Source organism: Pseudorca crassidens, chromosome 17 (genome assembly GCF_039906515.1).
Source record: "Pseudorca crassidens isolate mPseCra1 chromosome 17, mPseCra1.hap1, whole genome shotgun sequence".
Classification (NCBI taxonomy): Eukaryota; Metazoa; Chordata; class Mammalia; order Artiodactyla; family Delphinidae; genus Pseudorca; species Pseudorca crassidens.
The window spans coordinates 1457149-1471220 of record NC_090312.1 but is presented as its reverse complement, the minus strand read 5'-3'; the positions used below and the strand labels follow the sequence as shown (position 1 = coordinate 1471220).

The 14072-nt window shown below is 51.9% G+C and overlaps 1 protein-coding gene across 1 annotated transcript; it reads left to right on the top strand.

The window, feature by feature from the left end:
* Positions 1-667: 667 nt before the first annotated feature.
* GPAA1 (glycosylphosphatidylinositol anchor attachment 1) lies at positions 668-4134 on the top strand. Its single transcript, XM_067712607.1, has 12 exons — positions 668-861; positions 1101-1280; positions 1366-1477; positions 1699-1846; positions 1927-2028; positions 2115-2311; positions 2384-2580; positions 2677-2830; positions 2994-3089; positions 3230-3420; positions 3502-3672; positions 3816-4134. The coding sequence occupies exons 1-12, from the start codon at positions 788-790 to the stop codon at positions 4060-4062; spliced, it is 1869 nt and encodes a 622-aa protein (XP_067568708.1). The 5' UTR covers positions 668-787; the 3' UTR covers positions 4063-4134.
* The last annotated feature ends 9938 nt before the right edge of the window (positions 4135-14072 follow it).

The window sequence follows — 14072 nt, the reverse complement described above, 5'->3', positions numbered from 1 at the left end:
CCCTCTTCAGACTCCCCTTCTCCCACCTCTTGCCCTCAGACCTGCCCGAGCCCCCTGCAGCCTACCCAGGGGCTACTTCTCCTCCAATATCCCAGGCACCTCCTGGCCTGGACAGGGGTGCGCCCCACTTTCTACTTAACACACCCCAGCTCCTTTGACACCCCTTTGGCCAGTAGTATCACGCACCCTCCTCCCTGTGGCCATCTGACCCCAATGACCTTGGTTCTGGGCACACGCTGTGATTCCACTCGGCTGTTTTTGGTGACCGACATCCATAGGAAAGGGTCCGCCAATGCCTTGGTCTCTCAGTTCACGGAAGCCCCCTCCCTTCCCACCACGGCATTCAGACCTGTCATTGCCAGTGGCAGCACCTTCGGAAATCTTCCGGCGTCTATGCTCTGGTCGCCGCTTCCGGATTTCCTCCCACCTGCCCTACTCATCATCCTACTCTGATTCCCCTTTGAGCCGAGCTTTCTCGAGCGGCCCGTCGTCTTCACTACCCTCCAGCGTTGCACAATGCCGTCGGCCTGTCTGGAGGACGCTCTCCGCAGGCGGGGAAACCCGGACCCGGGTCCCGCTCCCGCCACAGCGGCTCTGCTCTGGGCATGCGCGGCGGCGGTGCGGGGCGGGGGGTGACTAGGGGGACGGCGCAGGCGCAGCGGCGTGAGGGCCGTCGGGACCGGAAGTGGGGGCCGGCGTGCAGCCCAGGGTCTGACAGGAGAGGCGTGCCCGGCCGGCGGCCGTACCTGACAGCGGGAGCGCGGTCCCGGAGCCGCCCGGCCCTGCGATGGGCCTCCTGTCGGACCCGGTGCGCCGGCGCGCGCTTGCCCGCCTCGTGCTGCGCCTCAACGCGCCGCTCTGGTGAGGGCGGGGGCCGCGGACCCCTCCGGCAGCGCGTGCCGGTCTCCTCCCGCTCGCCGGCATCACTCGGGGCCTGAGGCCTGGGGCTCAGCTCTCCCGTCCGGCGTCCCGGGTACCGGGACTCTGGATCCAGGTCCCGCAGACATGGTCCCTCCACCCCCAGTGCAGAGGTAGAGGCTGCGGGCCGGGGTGCCAGGGCCCGCTAACGCTCCGGTGGTCCTCCGTCTCTCTCCCCGCAGCGTGCTGAGCTACGTGGCGGGCATCGCCTGGTTCCTGGCGCTGGCTTTCCCGCCGCTGACCCAGCGCACTTACATGTCGGAGAACGCCATGGGCTCCACCATGGTGGAGGAGCAGTTTGCGGGCGGAGAGCGTGCCCGAAGCTTTGCCCGGGACTTCGCTGCCCACCGCAGGAAGTCGGGGTGAGCGGCAGAGCCGTGGGTATGGGGGAAGCAATGTCAGTCAAGGCCAGAGAGCTCTGCTCAGAAGCTCTCTTGGTGTTTCCAGGGCTCTGCCAGTGGCTTGGCTGGAGCGGACGATGCGGTCAGTGGGGCTGGAGGTCTACACGCAGAGTTTCTCCCGGAAACTGCCCTTTCCAGATGAGACTCACGAGCGCTATGTACTGGGGGGGCGGGGCGGGGCGTGGGAGGGTGGGAGGGGGGTGTGCCTGCGACCAAAAAGCACCTTGAGGGGGTGGCCTTGGGGCCGGGAAGCTCATTGGGGGCGGGGGGGATGTCTTGGGGCCAGAGAAGTCACTGGTGGGCATTCTAGGGCTAAAGGGGAGGGGTTTCGGCCATCTAGAGTGGGGCCGTGCTGAGGCTTCCCCAATACTGCATGCAGATGGTGTCGGGCATCAACGTGTATGGCATCCTTCGGGCACCGCGCGCTGCCAGCACTGAGTCCCTGGTGCTCACCGTGCCCTGTGGCCCTGAGTCTACCAACAGCCAGGCTGTGGGGCTGACGCTAGCACTTGCTGCGCACTTCCGGGGTGAGGCTCGGGGGCTACCGCTGGCAAGGGAGGGTTTGGCCACCGCCTCAGGCCCTGCTGACCCTGCTTTTGGTCTTTAGGGCAGATTTACTGGGCCAAAGACATCATCTTCCTGGTGACAGAACACGACCTTCTGGGCTCTGAGGCTTGGCTTGAAGCCTACCACGACGTCAATGTCACTGGTGGGTGTTCTTGCCCTGCCCTGGCCCCCACAGGGCCACTGTCCTGACCAGCCCCTTACTGGCAGCTCATTCACCTGCTTCTACAGGTATGCAGTCATCCCCTCTGCAGGGTCGGGCTGGGGCCATCCAGGCAGCCGTGGCCCTGGAGCTGAGCAGTGATGTGGTCACTAGCCTCGACGTGGCTGTGGAGGGACTCAACGGACAGCTGCCCAACCTGGACCTGCTCAACCTCTTCCAGACCTTCTGCCAGAAAGGGGGGCTCCTGTGCACGCTGCAGGGCAAGGTAGGGCCACCTGCCTGGGGAGCACGGGGCCTTTGTGCAGGCTTTATCTGACTTTGTCTCACGCTGTCTAAGCTGCAGCCCCAGGACTGGACATCAGCGGACGGGCCGCTGCAGGGTGTGCAAACGCTGCTGCTCATGGCTCTGCAGCAGGCCTCTGGCCACCCCCACGGCGCCCACGGCCTCTTCCTGCGCTACCGCGTGGAGGCTCTAACTCTCCGTGGCGTCAACAGCTTCCGCCAGTATAAGTATGACCTGGTGGCGGTCGGCAAGTGAGTGCCTTCTGGTCTGCCCTTTGCATACTCGGGGCGGGGTAGTGGGTGCCCGGGGGTGTCTGGCCAGCCGTGACCCCAGCCCACGCCCGGCAGGGCTCTGGAGGGCATGTTCCGCAAACTCAACCACCTCCTGGAGCGCCTGCACCAGTCCTTCTTCTTCTACCTGCTCCCCGCACTCTCCCGCTTCGTCTCCATCGGCCTCTACATGCCTGCCGCCGGCTTTTTGCTCCTGGTCCTTGGTCTCAAGATATCCTCTGCTTCCCGCTGTCCGTTTGTGGCCAGCCTCAGGTCCCCCCACTCTAGGCTGGGGAAAGCTCTCCAACCTTGGGGTGGGGGAGTGGGAGTGAGCCCTGGGTCCCCCGCTGGGCAGAGCCCATCACACCCCTTGTCAGGGTCCTTGACTCAGCCACGCTCTGGAACTGTGGATGCAGCTGCATGAGGCTGGAGTGGGTCCTGAGGAGGCTGGGGGGACCCCTGGGTCCAGTCCTCCCCTCCCTGCAGCACAGGTGATGGCCCCCCACTCCTGCTGTTGGGGTCCCGGGTGGTGGTTACTGCTGCCACTCAGTCTCAGCTGGTGGCGGGATGGTGAGGCTCCTCGGGACGCCCCGGCCCGGGATCTGTCTCCAAGTGCCCATGTGCCCTGCAGCGCGTGGGGCTGGCCTCGCTCGTGGCACCCTTGCTGATCTCCCAGGCTGTGGGCCTGGCCCTCTACGTCCTCCCGGTGCTGGGTCAGCACGTGGCTGCCCAGCACTTCCCCGTGGCCGAGGCAGAGGCCGTGGTGCTGACGCTGCTGGCCGTCTATGCAGCTGGCCTGGCCCTTCCACACAGCACCCACTGGTGAGGAGCTGGGCTGGATGGGCGCGGGCAGGGTGCACCCTGGACACGCAGGCGGCTGCCCCTGAACCCCTTGCCTTGCAGGGTGCTGAGCACACAGGCCCCAGACAGGAGCTGGATGGCGCTGAAGCTGGTGGCCCTGATCTACCTGGCACTACAGCTGGCCTGCATCACCCTCACCAACTTCTCCCTGGGCTTTCTGCTGGCTGCCACCATGGTGCCCGGCGCTGCACTCACCAAGCCCTCCGGGCCCCGGTATGTGCTGGTCAGTCCCCACCACAAAGCCCGCCACGACGTGCCCCCCACCTCCAGGGCCTCTGCCCCTCGCCGCAGACTCCCCCTCACGCGTCACTCCTCCTCCCCCACCAGAGCCCCCTTGACCTTGCCTCTCCACGCAGGCCACTCTGTGCTGCCCTGCTGGTGCTGACAAGCCCAGCAGCTACGCTCCTGGGCGGCCTGTTCCTGTGGCGGCAGCTGCAGGAGGCGCCGCTCTCCCTGGCCGAGGGCTGGCGGCTCTTCCTGGCCGTGCTGGCTCAGGGCGTGCTGGCGCACCACACCTATGGCGCCCTGCTCTTCCCGCTGCTGGCGCTGGGCCTCTTCCCCTGCTGGCTCCTCTTCTGGAATGTTCTCTTCTGGAAGCGCTGAAGGCAGGTGGGAATCCCCCACGCGCCCCACGCTCTTCCCTTCCTGGGAAATAAACAGTTCTGCTTAGCTGCCCTTCTGGCTCCTGGTCACGCTGTCTGCCGTGTACGTGGGGCCCCGGGGCCTGTAGCAAGAGGCTTTGCCTGCAGGGTTAGACACCCTGCTCAGCCCCTTCTGGTCCACTTACCGATGGCGAGAGGGAGGGCCCCAGCTGCACCAGCCTTGGGAAGAGGTCCTTGGGTGGATGCTCGGGGTGTGGAAGTGGCACAGGCAGACCTGGCCGCAGCCCCAGGTGCACTCTCCCGGCCTTGGAGGTCTCTGCGCATCATGGCCCAGTGCTGTGCAAGAGGAAACATGACAGGCAGGGCTGGGAGGCCTGACAGGAGCTGAGACACCCAGAGACCACACAGCACAGTCTTCAGCGCTGGAGCTGAGAGATCAAAGGAGCTGGAGCTGGCTCCCTCCAGAGGAGGAGAATGGCGCCCCAGCCAAGGCCAGAGCCTCGTGTGGGCTTGGGGTAGAGCAGGAGGCGCCCCTGGCCCGGCTTCCTGGGGGCCAGGCCAGCCCAGGCCGGGTGCCCACCCAGCACCACCTGAGCACCGGGGGCTGGCGGGGGGCACTGATGGGCTGGTACACAGAGAGGTCACTGGTTGTACCAAGACCCTGAAAGGGACTGGGGTGTCCAGTGTCCATTCGGGAGGGGAGGAAAGCAAAGTGTAGCCCTCTGGTGACGTTACGGCCACATGAGGCTAAGAGACCTCACGGGAGAGCCAAGGTGCCCCTGCCAGCGCCCCACAAGGCAGCGAGACCGGTACCACCTCCTACAGGCCTCAGAGTTGGAAGGGAGACAGAGATGCACTGCCTGGAGCATCAGCCCAGGACCAGCCTCCCTTCCTTCGGGACCGCATCCTGGGATGGGGCAGCCTGGCAAGTCTCAGGGAGGAAGCTTCGCCCCCGGCCCCCGCCCAGGCCCACCTCTATGGTGGGGCTCATCTTCCTGGGGGACCCCCTCAACAGCTGGGGGTCCCTGACTCCACAGTGGGGCGCAGCACCTGGAGAGGTTCACTTTGGGGCTTCTCACTGCTAAAGGGCGCGTGTGCTGTGTGTGCAGAGTGCGAGGGATGGGGTGGGGCAAGGGTGCTGGAGGCCCTCTGTGACTAGCAGCCCGGCTCCCATCTGCTTGCCGTCTAGTCGTTTTGAGGCTAGAGGAGGGTCGCAGCCCCACACCCTGCACCCCCAGCAGTGCCTCCAGACTGGCCCCTCGGAAGCCTGCCCTGATAAGGCAGGCGCCGCCTGTCTGTGGGCTCCCCGTCTCCCAAGGTGCGTAGAGGTCTCTGCCCTGCTGCGGTCCCCCGTCGTCTCTGCCTCTGCGGACTGGCACCTGACACAAAGTGCCTCCCGCGCGCTTCACCTGCGCTTCGGCGCCAGTCAGTCACTTGCAGCTGGGCTTAGGCAGCCGCTTAAAGCGCAAATCATGAAAACACCTTACGTCGCGAGACACACAAGTGAGGACAGAGGCTGTCCGATCGTCAGTTGATTTGGGCTCACCCATGCACGAGAGGTGGAGGGCAGCGTGGGAGTTTTGAAGCTGCTATGTTGGGGAAACAGAATTTCTGCTCTGCTTTTCATTGATGTCACTTGTGCAATACATTTTAAAACGAAAGAAAACGTCAGGCTGTAAAGACACAGATGAGACGTACAGGGGGCGAGGGTGAGGCCCCGCAGGCTTTACTCAGGGTGCTTGCCGCTGGCCCCCACGTCCCTTCTCCTTAGTCACGGCACAGGCGCACTGCCAGACTCTGTGCAGCTAGGTGTGGCCCACAGGACCTGCGCAGAAGCTTCAAGAGTGAATTCCCTGCAGAGACTTCAAACAGAGGATGGCCCTCGGAGCCGCTTCTCTCTCCTTCCCCGGGGCCACGTGGAACCGGAAGCACGTCTGGGACGTGAGCTCCAGCCCAGGCTGGGGGTGGAGATGAGCAGGGGCTCCCTGACCCTCCAAAGCCCTTGCTAAACTGGGGTTAGCCGTCGCCCAGGGTTGCTCAACTGGGCTTCATTTGCAAGAAAGAAACAAACTTCTACTGTGTTTAAGTCGTTGTTATTGGAGTTTTCTGCCATCTCAGTCCAGTTCAAGAGGGACTATTGCTGAGCCCAGCTCACATGGGGCTCTCAGGCGGTGAGCAGCCGGGTGCATCTAGAAGTGTGTGTGTCTGTTGTGTTGGTAGTAAGTGCTCATTCCTCGGTCGCTTGCCTCCCATGCCCCAGAAGAGCAGCTCTATGGCACAGGCTTTGTCTTTCTTCCTGCCTCTTTTCCAGCACAGAGCCAGGGACGTGGTGGAATATTCCTACGTATTTCTTGAATGAAAGAAGGGAAGAATCAGAGGGAGCCCTTCTGGAGGTCCAGGGGCAGACCTTTTGGCTTCCACAGGGGGCTCCTGTCTTATGATATGGGGTGAGGGCCCGGCAGGTTAGGGTGCAAGACTGGGGAGGTCCTGAGCCAGGCGGGACCCACCTCAGGACACCCAGCAGCTTCCTCACGACCAGACCCTCTGCAGACGTCCTCCTGCAATTGGCTGGCTGTCCCAGGTCTCCTCTGTGCTTCTATCAGACCCTTTGCGAAGTCACCCCATTCCACCTGGGGCTTTAAGGTGGGGCTCCAGGGCTGCCCTGGGGGCCTTTCTCTGTGAGCCGCCCCTGCGGGCTCCAGCTACCCTCATGCCTGCACTCAGATCGTGTCTTTCCTCTAGGCCTCTGTCCTGAGGCCACGTCCTGTCACCTCCGCCTCCTGGATGTGCCATGGTCACCTTTAAGTCATCTCTTCCCAACCTGAACACCTCCCACCCCGCGTGCATCTCCTCCCCTGGTGCCCTCACCCTATCCTGGACCTGCGGTCCACCTTGTCTCTCTTCAGGGGATGCCTATCGCCTCCAGGATAAAATCAAACCTCCTTACCTTGGTCTCCAAGGCCTGCCTGGCCAGCTCCTGCCTGTTCTTCAGAACATTTTTATTGCCCCCCAGAAGGAACCCTGTACCCCACTTCCCCCTCCCCTTTCAGCCCCTGGCACCGTTAACCTACTTTCTGCCGCTATAGAGTTGCCGAATCTGGACTTTGACATGAATGGATTCATGCAGTACAGTAGTACCCCTTACCTTCGGGGCTTGTGTTCCAAGACTCCCAGGGGATGCCTGAAACCCTGGATAGTACTGAATCCTATCTGTTCGTGTCTTCCACCCACAAACTTAATGCTTTCTCCATCTTAACCAGATTCTTATCATGCACTGCGGCCATAACTTTTGCAGTTTTTGAGGCGCACCAGCAAAACTAGCATGAATTTCTTTTTCCTTCACAGTTTCGCGGATAGAAGATTGGTTCTTAGCGTAGATCTTAGCAACCTCAGCATACAATTTTTCTCCTTTCCTTATTAAGTTGAGGACTTTCACCTTTTCGCTTAAAGGAAGCACTTCATTTCACTTAAAGGCTTCTCTTTGGTGTACCTGAATCGCAAGCACCGCTACTCTTGCACTTTGAAGCCATTCTTAGGTAAAATAAGGGTCACTAAATGTAAAACAGCTAGCTAGTGGGAAGCAGGCGCATTGCACAGGGAGATCAGCTCGGTGCTGTGTGACCACCTAGAGGGGTGGGATAGGGAGGGTGGGAGGGAGATGCAAGGGGGAAGGGATATGGGGATATATGTGTGCATAGAGCTGATTCACTTTGTTATACAGCAGAAACTAACACAACATTGTAAAGCAATTATACTCCAATAAAGATGTGAAAAAACAAATAAATAAAATAAAAGGGTCACTTACTTGAACACAGACACTGTGATGCCTCCACAGATGATCTGATAACCCAGATGGCTACTAAGTGACTAATGGGCAGGATATACTGGACAAAGGGATCATTTGTGTCCCAGGCAAGACAGAGGGGCGGGTGCAAGATTTCATCACTGTACTCAGTATGGGAAGTATTAACATGTTAGCAATATTAAGACTTCCAACCTGTGAACACAGGATGTCCTTACATTTATTTAGGTCTTCTTTAATTTCTTTCAGTAATGTTTTATAATTTTCAGTGTACAAAGGTTGTTAAATTTATTCTTAAATATTTAATTTTTTCTTTTAATTTATTTTTGGCTGCATTGGGTCTTCGTTGCTGCACACAGGCTTTCTCTATTTGTAGCGAGTGGGGGCTACTCTGTTGTGGTGCATGGGCTGCTCATTGCTCTGGCTTCTCTTGTTGTGGAGCACGGGCTCTAGGTGCACGGGGTTCAGTAGTTGCAGCACGCGGAACTGCAGATATAGAGGGCTGACTTTAGAGTTATAGGTGGATTTTCAACTTTGCAGAGGGTCGGGCGCCCCTAACCCCTGCGTTGTTCAAGGGTCAGCTGTGAAATAGTAGTTGCGGTACGCGGACTCAGTAGTTGTGGCTTGCGGGCTTAGTTGCTCCGCAGTGTGTGGGATCTTCCCAGACCAGGGGTCGAACCCGTGTCCCCTGCATTGGCAGGCAGATTCTTAACAGCTGCGCCACCAGGGAAGTCCCCTAAGTATTTAATTTTTTGATGCTATTGTAAGTATAATTAGTTTCTTAATTTCATTTTCAGTTTGTTCATTGCTGGTGTATAGAAACACAACTGATTTCTGTATATTGATCTTCAGTCAAACTTGATGAACTCATCCATTACCTCTAATATCAATAGTTTTTGTGTTCCTTAGGATTTCACAGTTGACCCTTGAACAATGCAGGGGTTAGGGGCGCCGACCCTCTGCAAAGTTGAAAATCCACCTATAACTCTACAGTCAGCCCTCTGTATCTGCAGTTCCAAATCCTCAGATTCCACCAACTGCAGATGGTGTAGTACTGTAGTGTGTATTTAGCAAAAAAATCTGAGTATAAGTGGACCTGCGCAGTTCAAACCCATGTTGTTCATGGGTCAATTGTATGTAATTCATGTTATCTGCAAATATAATTTCATTTCTTCCTTTCAAATTTACATGCTTTTTATTTTATATTCCTGCCTAATTGTCCTGGATAGACCCTCCTATATAATGCTGAATAGAAGTGGCAAGAACATCCTTCTCTTCCCTCTAATCTTACTAGGAAAGCTTTCAGTCTTGCACCATTGAGTATATTAGCCATGAACTTTTCATAGATGTCCTTTATCAGGTTGAGGAAGTTGCTCTGTATTCCTGTTTCTTTGAGGTTTTCATCACGAAAATGTGTTGGATTTTTTTTCAGAAGCTTTTTCTGTGTCTATTGTAATGATCAAATGTGGTCCTTTCCCCTTTATTACTATTATGTGTTATATTGAGCGTTTTTTATACATTGATTGATGTTTACATTGATTTATCTTTACATTACTGAGATAAATCCCACTGGGAAAAAGACGTACTGCATTTTTCAAGCATTGGGTTGAGTTTGCTAATATTTTGTTGAGGATTTTTGTTATCTGTATTCACATAGGATATTGGCCTGTAGCTTTCTTTCCTATGATATGTTGTCTAGTTTTAGTGTCAGGGTAATACTGATCTCAAATAATGAGTTGGGAAGTATTCCCTCATCTTCTATTTTTTGGAGGAGTTTGTGAAGTATTGGAGTTAAGTCTTCCTTAATTTTGGTAGAATTCACCAGTGAAGCCATCTCATCCTGGGCTTTTCTTTCTGGGAAGTTGTTGTTGTTATTTAATTACTAGTTCCGTTTCTTTAGTTGTTATCGGTCTATTTAGATTTTCTACTTCTTCTTGAGTCAGTTTTGGCAGTCTGTATCTTTCTAGGAATCTGGCCATTTCATATAGGTCATCTAATTTGGAGGCATAAATTATTTATGGTGTTACCTTATAATCATTTTTATTTCAGTAAGGTTGGTAGTAATGTCACTTTTTTCATTTCTAATTTTAGCAATTTGAGTCTTCTCTTTTAATCTTAGTGAGTCAAGCTACAGGTGTGTCATTTTCGTTGATCTTTTTAAAGAATCAACTTTTAGTTTATTTTCTCTGTTGTTTTTCTATTCTCTGTTTCAATTGTTTCTGCTCTAATCTTTATTATTTCCTTCCTTCTGCTTACTTTGGGTTTAGATTGTCTACTTTTTGTAGTTTTTTAAGTTAGAATGTTAGGTTATTTATTTAAGATCTTATTATTTTTTTAATACAGTAATTTAAAGCTCTAAATTTCCCTCTTAGCAGCTCTCTTGATGGTGCTAAGTTTTAGTATGTTGTGTTTTTGTTTTTATTCATCTCAGAGTATTTTCTAATTTTCCCTGTGATTTTTTTTTTAATTTAATTTTTATTTTTGGCTGTGTTGGGTCTTCGGTGCTGCACACGGGCTTTTCTCTAGTTGTTGTGAGCAGGAGCTACTCTTCATTGTGGTGCGCGGCTTCTCATTGCCTTGGCTTTCCTTGTTGCAGAGCACAGGCTCTAGACGCATGGGCTTCAGTAGTTGTGACCCACGGGCTCTGGAGTGCAGCCTCAGTAGTTGTGGCTCATGGGCTTAGTTGCTCTGCAGCATGTGGGATCTTCCCGGGCCAGGGATTGAACCCGTGTCCTCTGCATTGGCAGGCAGATTCTAAACCACTGAGCCACCAGGGAAGTCCCTCCCTGTTATTTCTTCTTTGACTAATTGTTTATTTAGGAGTATGTCATTTAATTTTCACATACTTGTGAATTTCCCTACTCTCCTTCTGTTATTGATTTCTAATTTCATTCTGTTGTAGTCAGCAAACAAACTTTGTATGCTTTTACTACTCTTAAATTTATTGAGACTTGTTTTATTGCCTAACATATGATCTATCCTGAAGAATATTCCATGTGCACTTGGGAAGTATATGTACTCTTCTGTTGTTGGAGTGTTTCATTGCTGCCCGTTACGTCTAGTTGGCTTATTGTGTTGTTCAAGTCTCCTCTTTCCCTGCTGATATTCTGTCTAGCTGTTCTATCCATTACTGAAAGTGGGGTACTGAAGTCTCCAACTGTTATGTTAAATTTTCTATTTCTCCTTTCAATTCTGTCCAGTTTTGCTTCATGTATTTTGGGGCTGTGTTAGGCAAATATATCTTTATAGCTGTCATTTCTTCTTGATGAATGGATCCTTTTTTCATTATAAAATGTCCTTCTTTAACTCTAATATAAACATTTGTCTTAAAGTTTATATTGTCTGATATCAGTATAGCCCCTCCAGCTCTGTTTTGGTTACTGTTGATGAAGTGTCCTTTTTTCCAAATTTTACTTTCTATTTGTGTCTTTGAATATAAAGTGTGTTTCTTATAGGCATTATATAGCTGGACCATGACTTTAAAAAGAAAAATCCACTGTGCCAATCTCTTCCCTTTAACTGGAGACTTTAATCCATTTACATTTAACGTAACTAATGATATAGTACAATTTATACCTGCTATCTTGATATTTGCTCTCTATGTGTCTTATGTCTTTTTTGCCCCCAATTTCTTCATTATTGTCTTTGTGTGTGTGTGTGTGTGTGTGTGTGTGTGTGTGTGTGTGTTATTTTCCAGTGAACAAATTTAATTCCTTTGTTATTTCTTTGACTACATTTTTTGAGTTATTTTCTTAGTGGTTACCCTTGGGATTACAACTGACATCTTAATTTGTAACAATCTGATTTAGATTAAAATTACATTAATTTTAACTGTATTAAAAGATGTTGCTCCTGTATAGCTGTTTACCCCTTCTTAATTTATTGCCACATATTCCACCTCATATATTCTGTGTCTATACCCATAGATTTTTTTTTTTTTTTTTTGGCCTCACCACACAGCTTGTGAGATCTTAGTTGTGGCGCATGGGCTTCGTTGCCCCGTGGCAAATGAGGTCTTCCTGGACCAGGGCTTGAACCCATGTCCCCTGGATTGGCAGGCAGATTCTTAACCACTGTGCCGCCAAGGAAGTCCCTGCCCCCTTGTTGTGAGAGATGATTTTGACAGATATAGAATTCTCGGTTGGCAAGTTTGTTCTTTCAGCACTTGGAATATGTCATACCACCACCTTCTGGCCTCCATGGTTTCTGGTATGAAATCTTCTGTTAATTTTATTGAGGACCACTTATATGTGATGAGTCACTTCTCTCTTGCTGCTTTCAAGATTCCTTTTCTTTGCTTTTCAACAATGTATAATGTGTACAGGTGTGGACCTCTTTTACTTCATCCTGCTTGGAGTTTTTTAACTTCCTGGATGTGTAGATCCATGTTTTTCATCAAATTTGGAAAATTTTCAGTCACAATTTCTTCAAATATTCTTTTTGCCCCTCTTTCTCCTCTGCTCCTGAGAATTATGTATAGGTTGGTATGCTTAATGGTGTCCCACAGGTCTCTGGGGCGCTGTTAATTTTTCTCTCTATTTTTTTTTTCTGTTTTGCAGACCAGACAATCTCAACCGACCTAACTTCAAGTTTGCTAATTCTTTCTTCTACCTGCTCAAATCTGCAGTAGAACCCCATAAGTAAAAATTTTCAATTGCATTATTGTACATTTCAACTCCATAATTTCCATTTGGATCCTGTTTATAATTTCTTTTTACTGACATTCTCTATTTGATGAGATATTATTCTCATACTTTCCTCTAGTTCTTTAGACATAATGGTTTCCTTTAGCTCTTTGAACATATTTTTAAATTTAATTGTTTTTTATTAAAATTTTTTATTATTTTTTAAATTTTTATTGGAGTATAGTTGATTTACAATATTGTGTTAGCTTCTGCTGCACAGCAAAGTGAATCAGTTATACATATACACATATCCACTCTTTTGTAGATTCTTTTCCCGTATAGGTCATTACAGAGTATTGAGTAGAGTTCCCTGTGCTATACAGTAGGTCCTCAGTCCTCATTAATTATCTATTTTATACATAGTAGTATGTATATGTCAATCTCAATCTTCCAGTTTATCCCCCCAAACATATTTAAATAGTTAAGATTCCCTAGAGATAGTTTCTATTGATTGGTTCTTTTTTCCCTATTTATAGGCCAGACCTTCTTGTTTCTTTGGATGTCTCATAATTTTTTGTTGAAAACTAGACATTTTCAATGATATAATGTGGCATTTCTGGAAATCAGGTTCCAGGTTTTGTTGCTGTTGCTGCTATGGTAGTTGTGTTTGTGTATTGGCTTTTCTGAACTAATTCTGTCAAGTCTATTATTTGTCATGGGTAGCCACTGAAGTCTCTACCTGGTTAGCTTAGTGGTCAGATAAATGATTGGACAGAAATTTCCTTAAGTGTCTGGAACCAATAAATCTCTGTCATTCCCAAGTGGCTCTGTGTGTATGTGGGACATGCTCTCGGAATTCAGCCAGGCAGTTTACAACTCTGCTTTAGGCTTCACCTGTGCACAGAGACTCAAGGTCAGGTCTTTCATGAGTATATGCACAGCCCTTACTTATGTTTTTGACCAACGGTATTCCGGAAGTTTGTAGGGCTTTTCAACGCCCCTGTGGACAATGTATTCCCCAGTTCTTCCTTTTAAGCTTTTTGGTTAGTCTGTTATTTGCCCCAGCTGTTCTCCATTGCCTCAGGGAGATTACAGCTTTGAAACTACAACACTTGCCAGTAATTGCCTTCAACAGCCTCGGGGAATAGGCTACTAGCACTGGGCAAGTTGAGTGGGCTCGGCGAGAGGGGCCTTCCAGGGGATCACCTGACTGGTTAAGTAATATCAGTGCTTTGCAGTGAGGGTGTTCTGCCACTGAGCCAGGTCTGGAAATGTTGCTGGACGAAAGCGTGCGATGCCTTCGAAAAGCGGTGGATTCCGGGTTGGGGGCGTCCGGGCGTGGGGGGCGCAGCACCGCTGAGCCCCGGAGACCAGCGGCGGGATCAGGGAAACCAGGGTTGTTGGGAGTTGTCACGGCAACAGAGAGACGCAACGAGGACCCGCCCAACCGCTGGTTTCCACGACGACCGGAGTAGCGCGGCGAGGCGGTGCCCGGCCCTGACTGACAGAGCCCCGCCTCGCCCCCGCCCCGCGCCCTCCCACGCTCCCCGGTTCTCGCGATGTTTAAGCTCTTTCGGCGCCGCA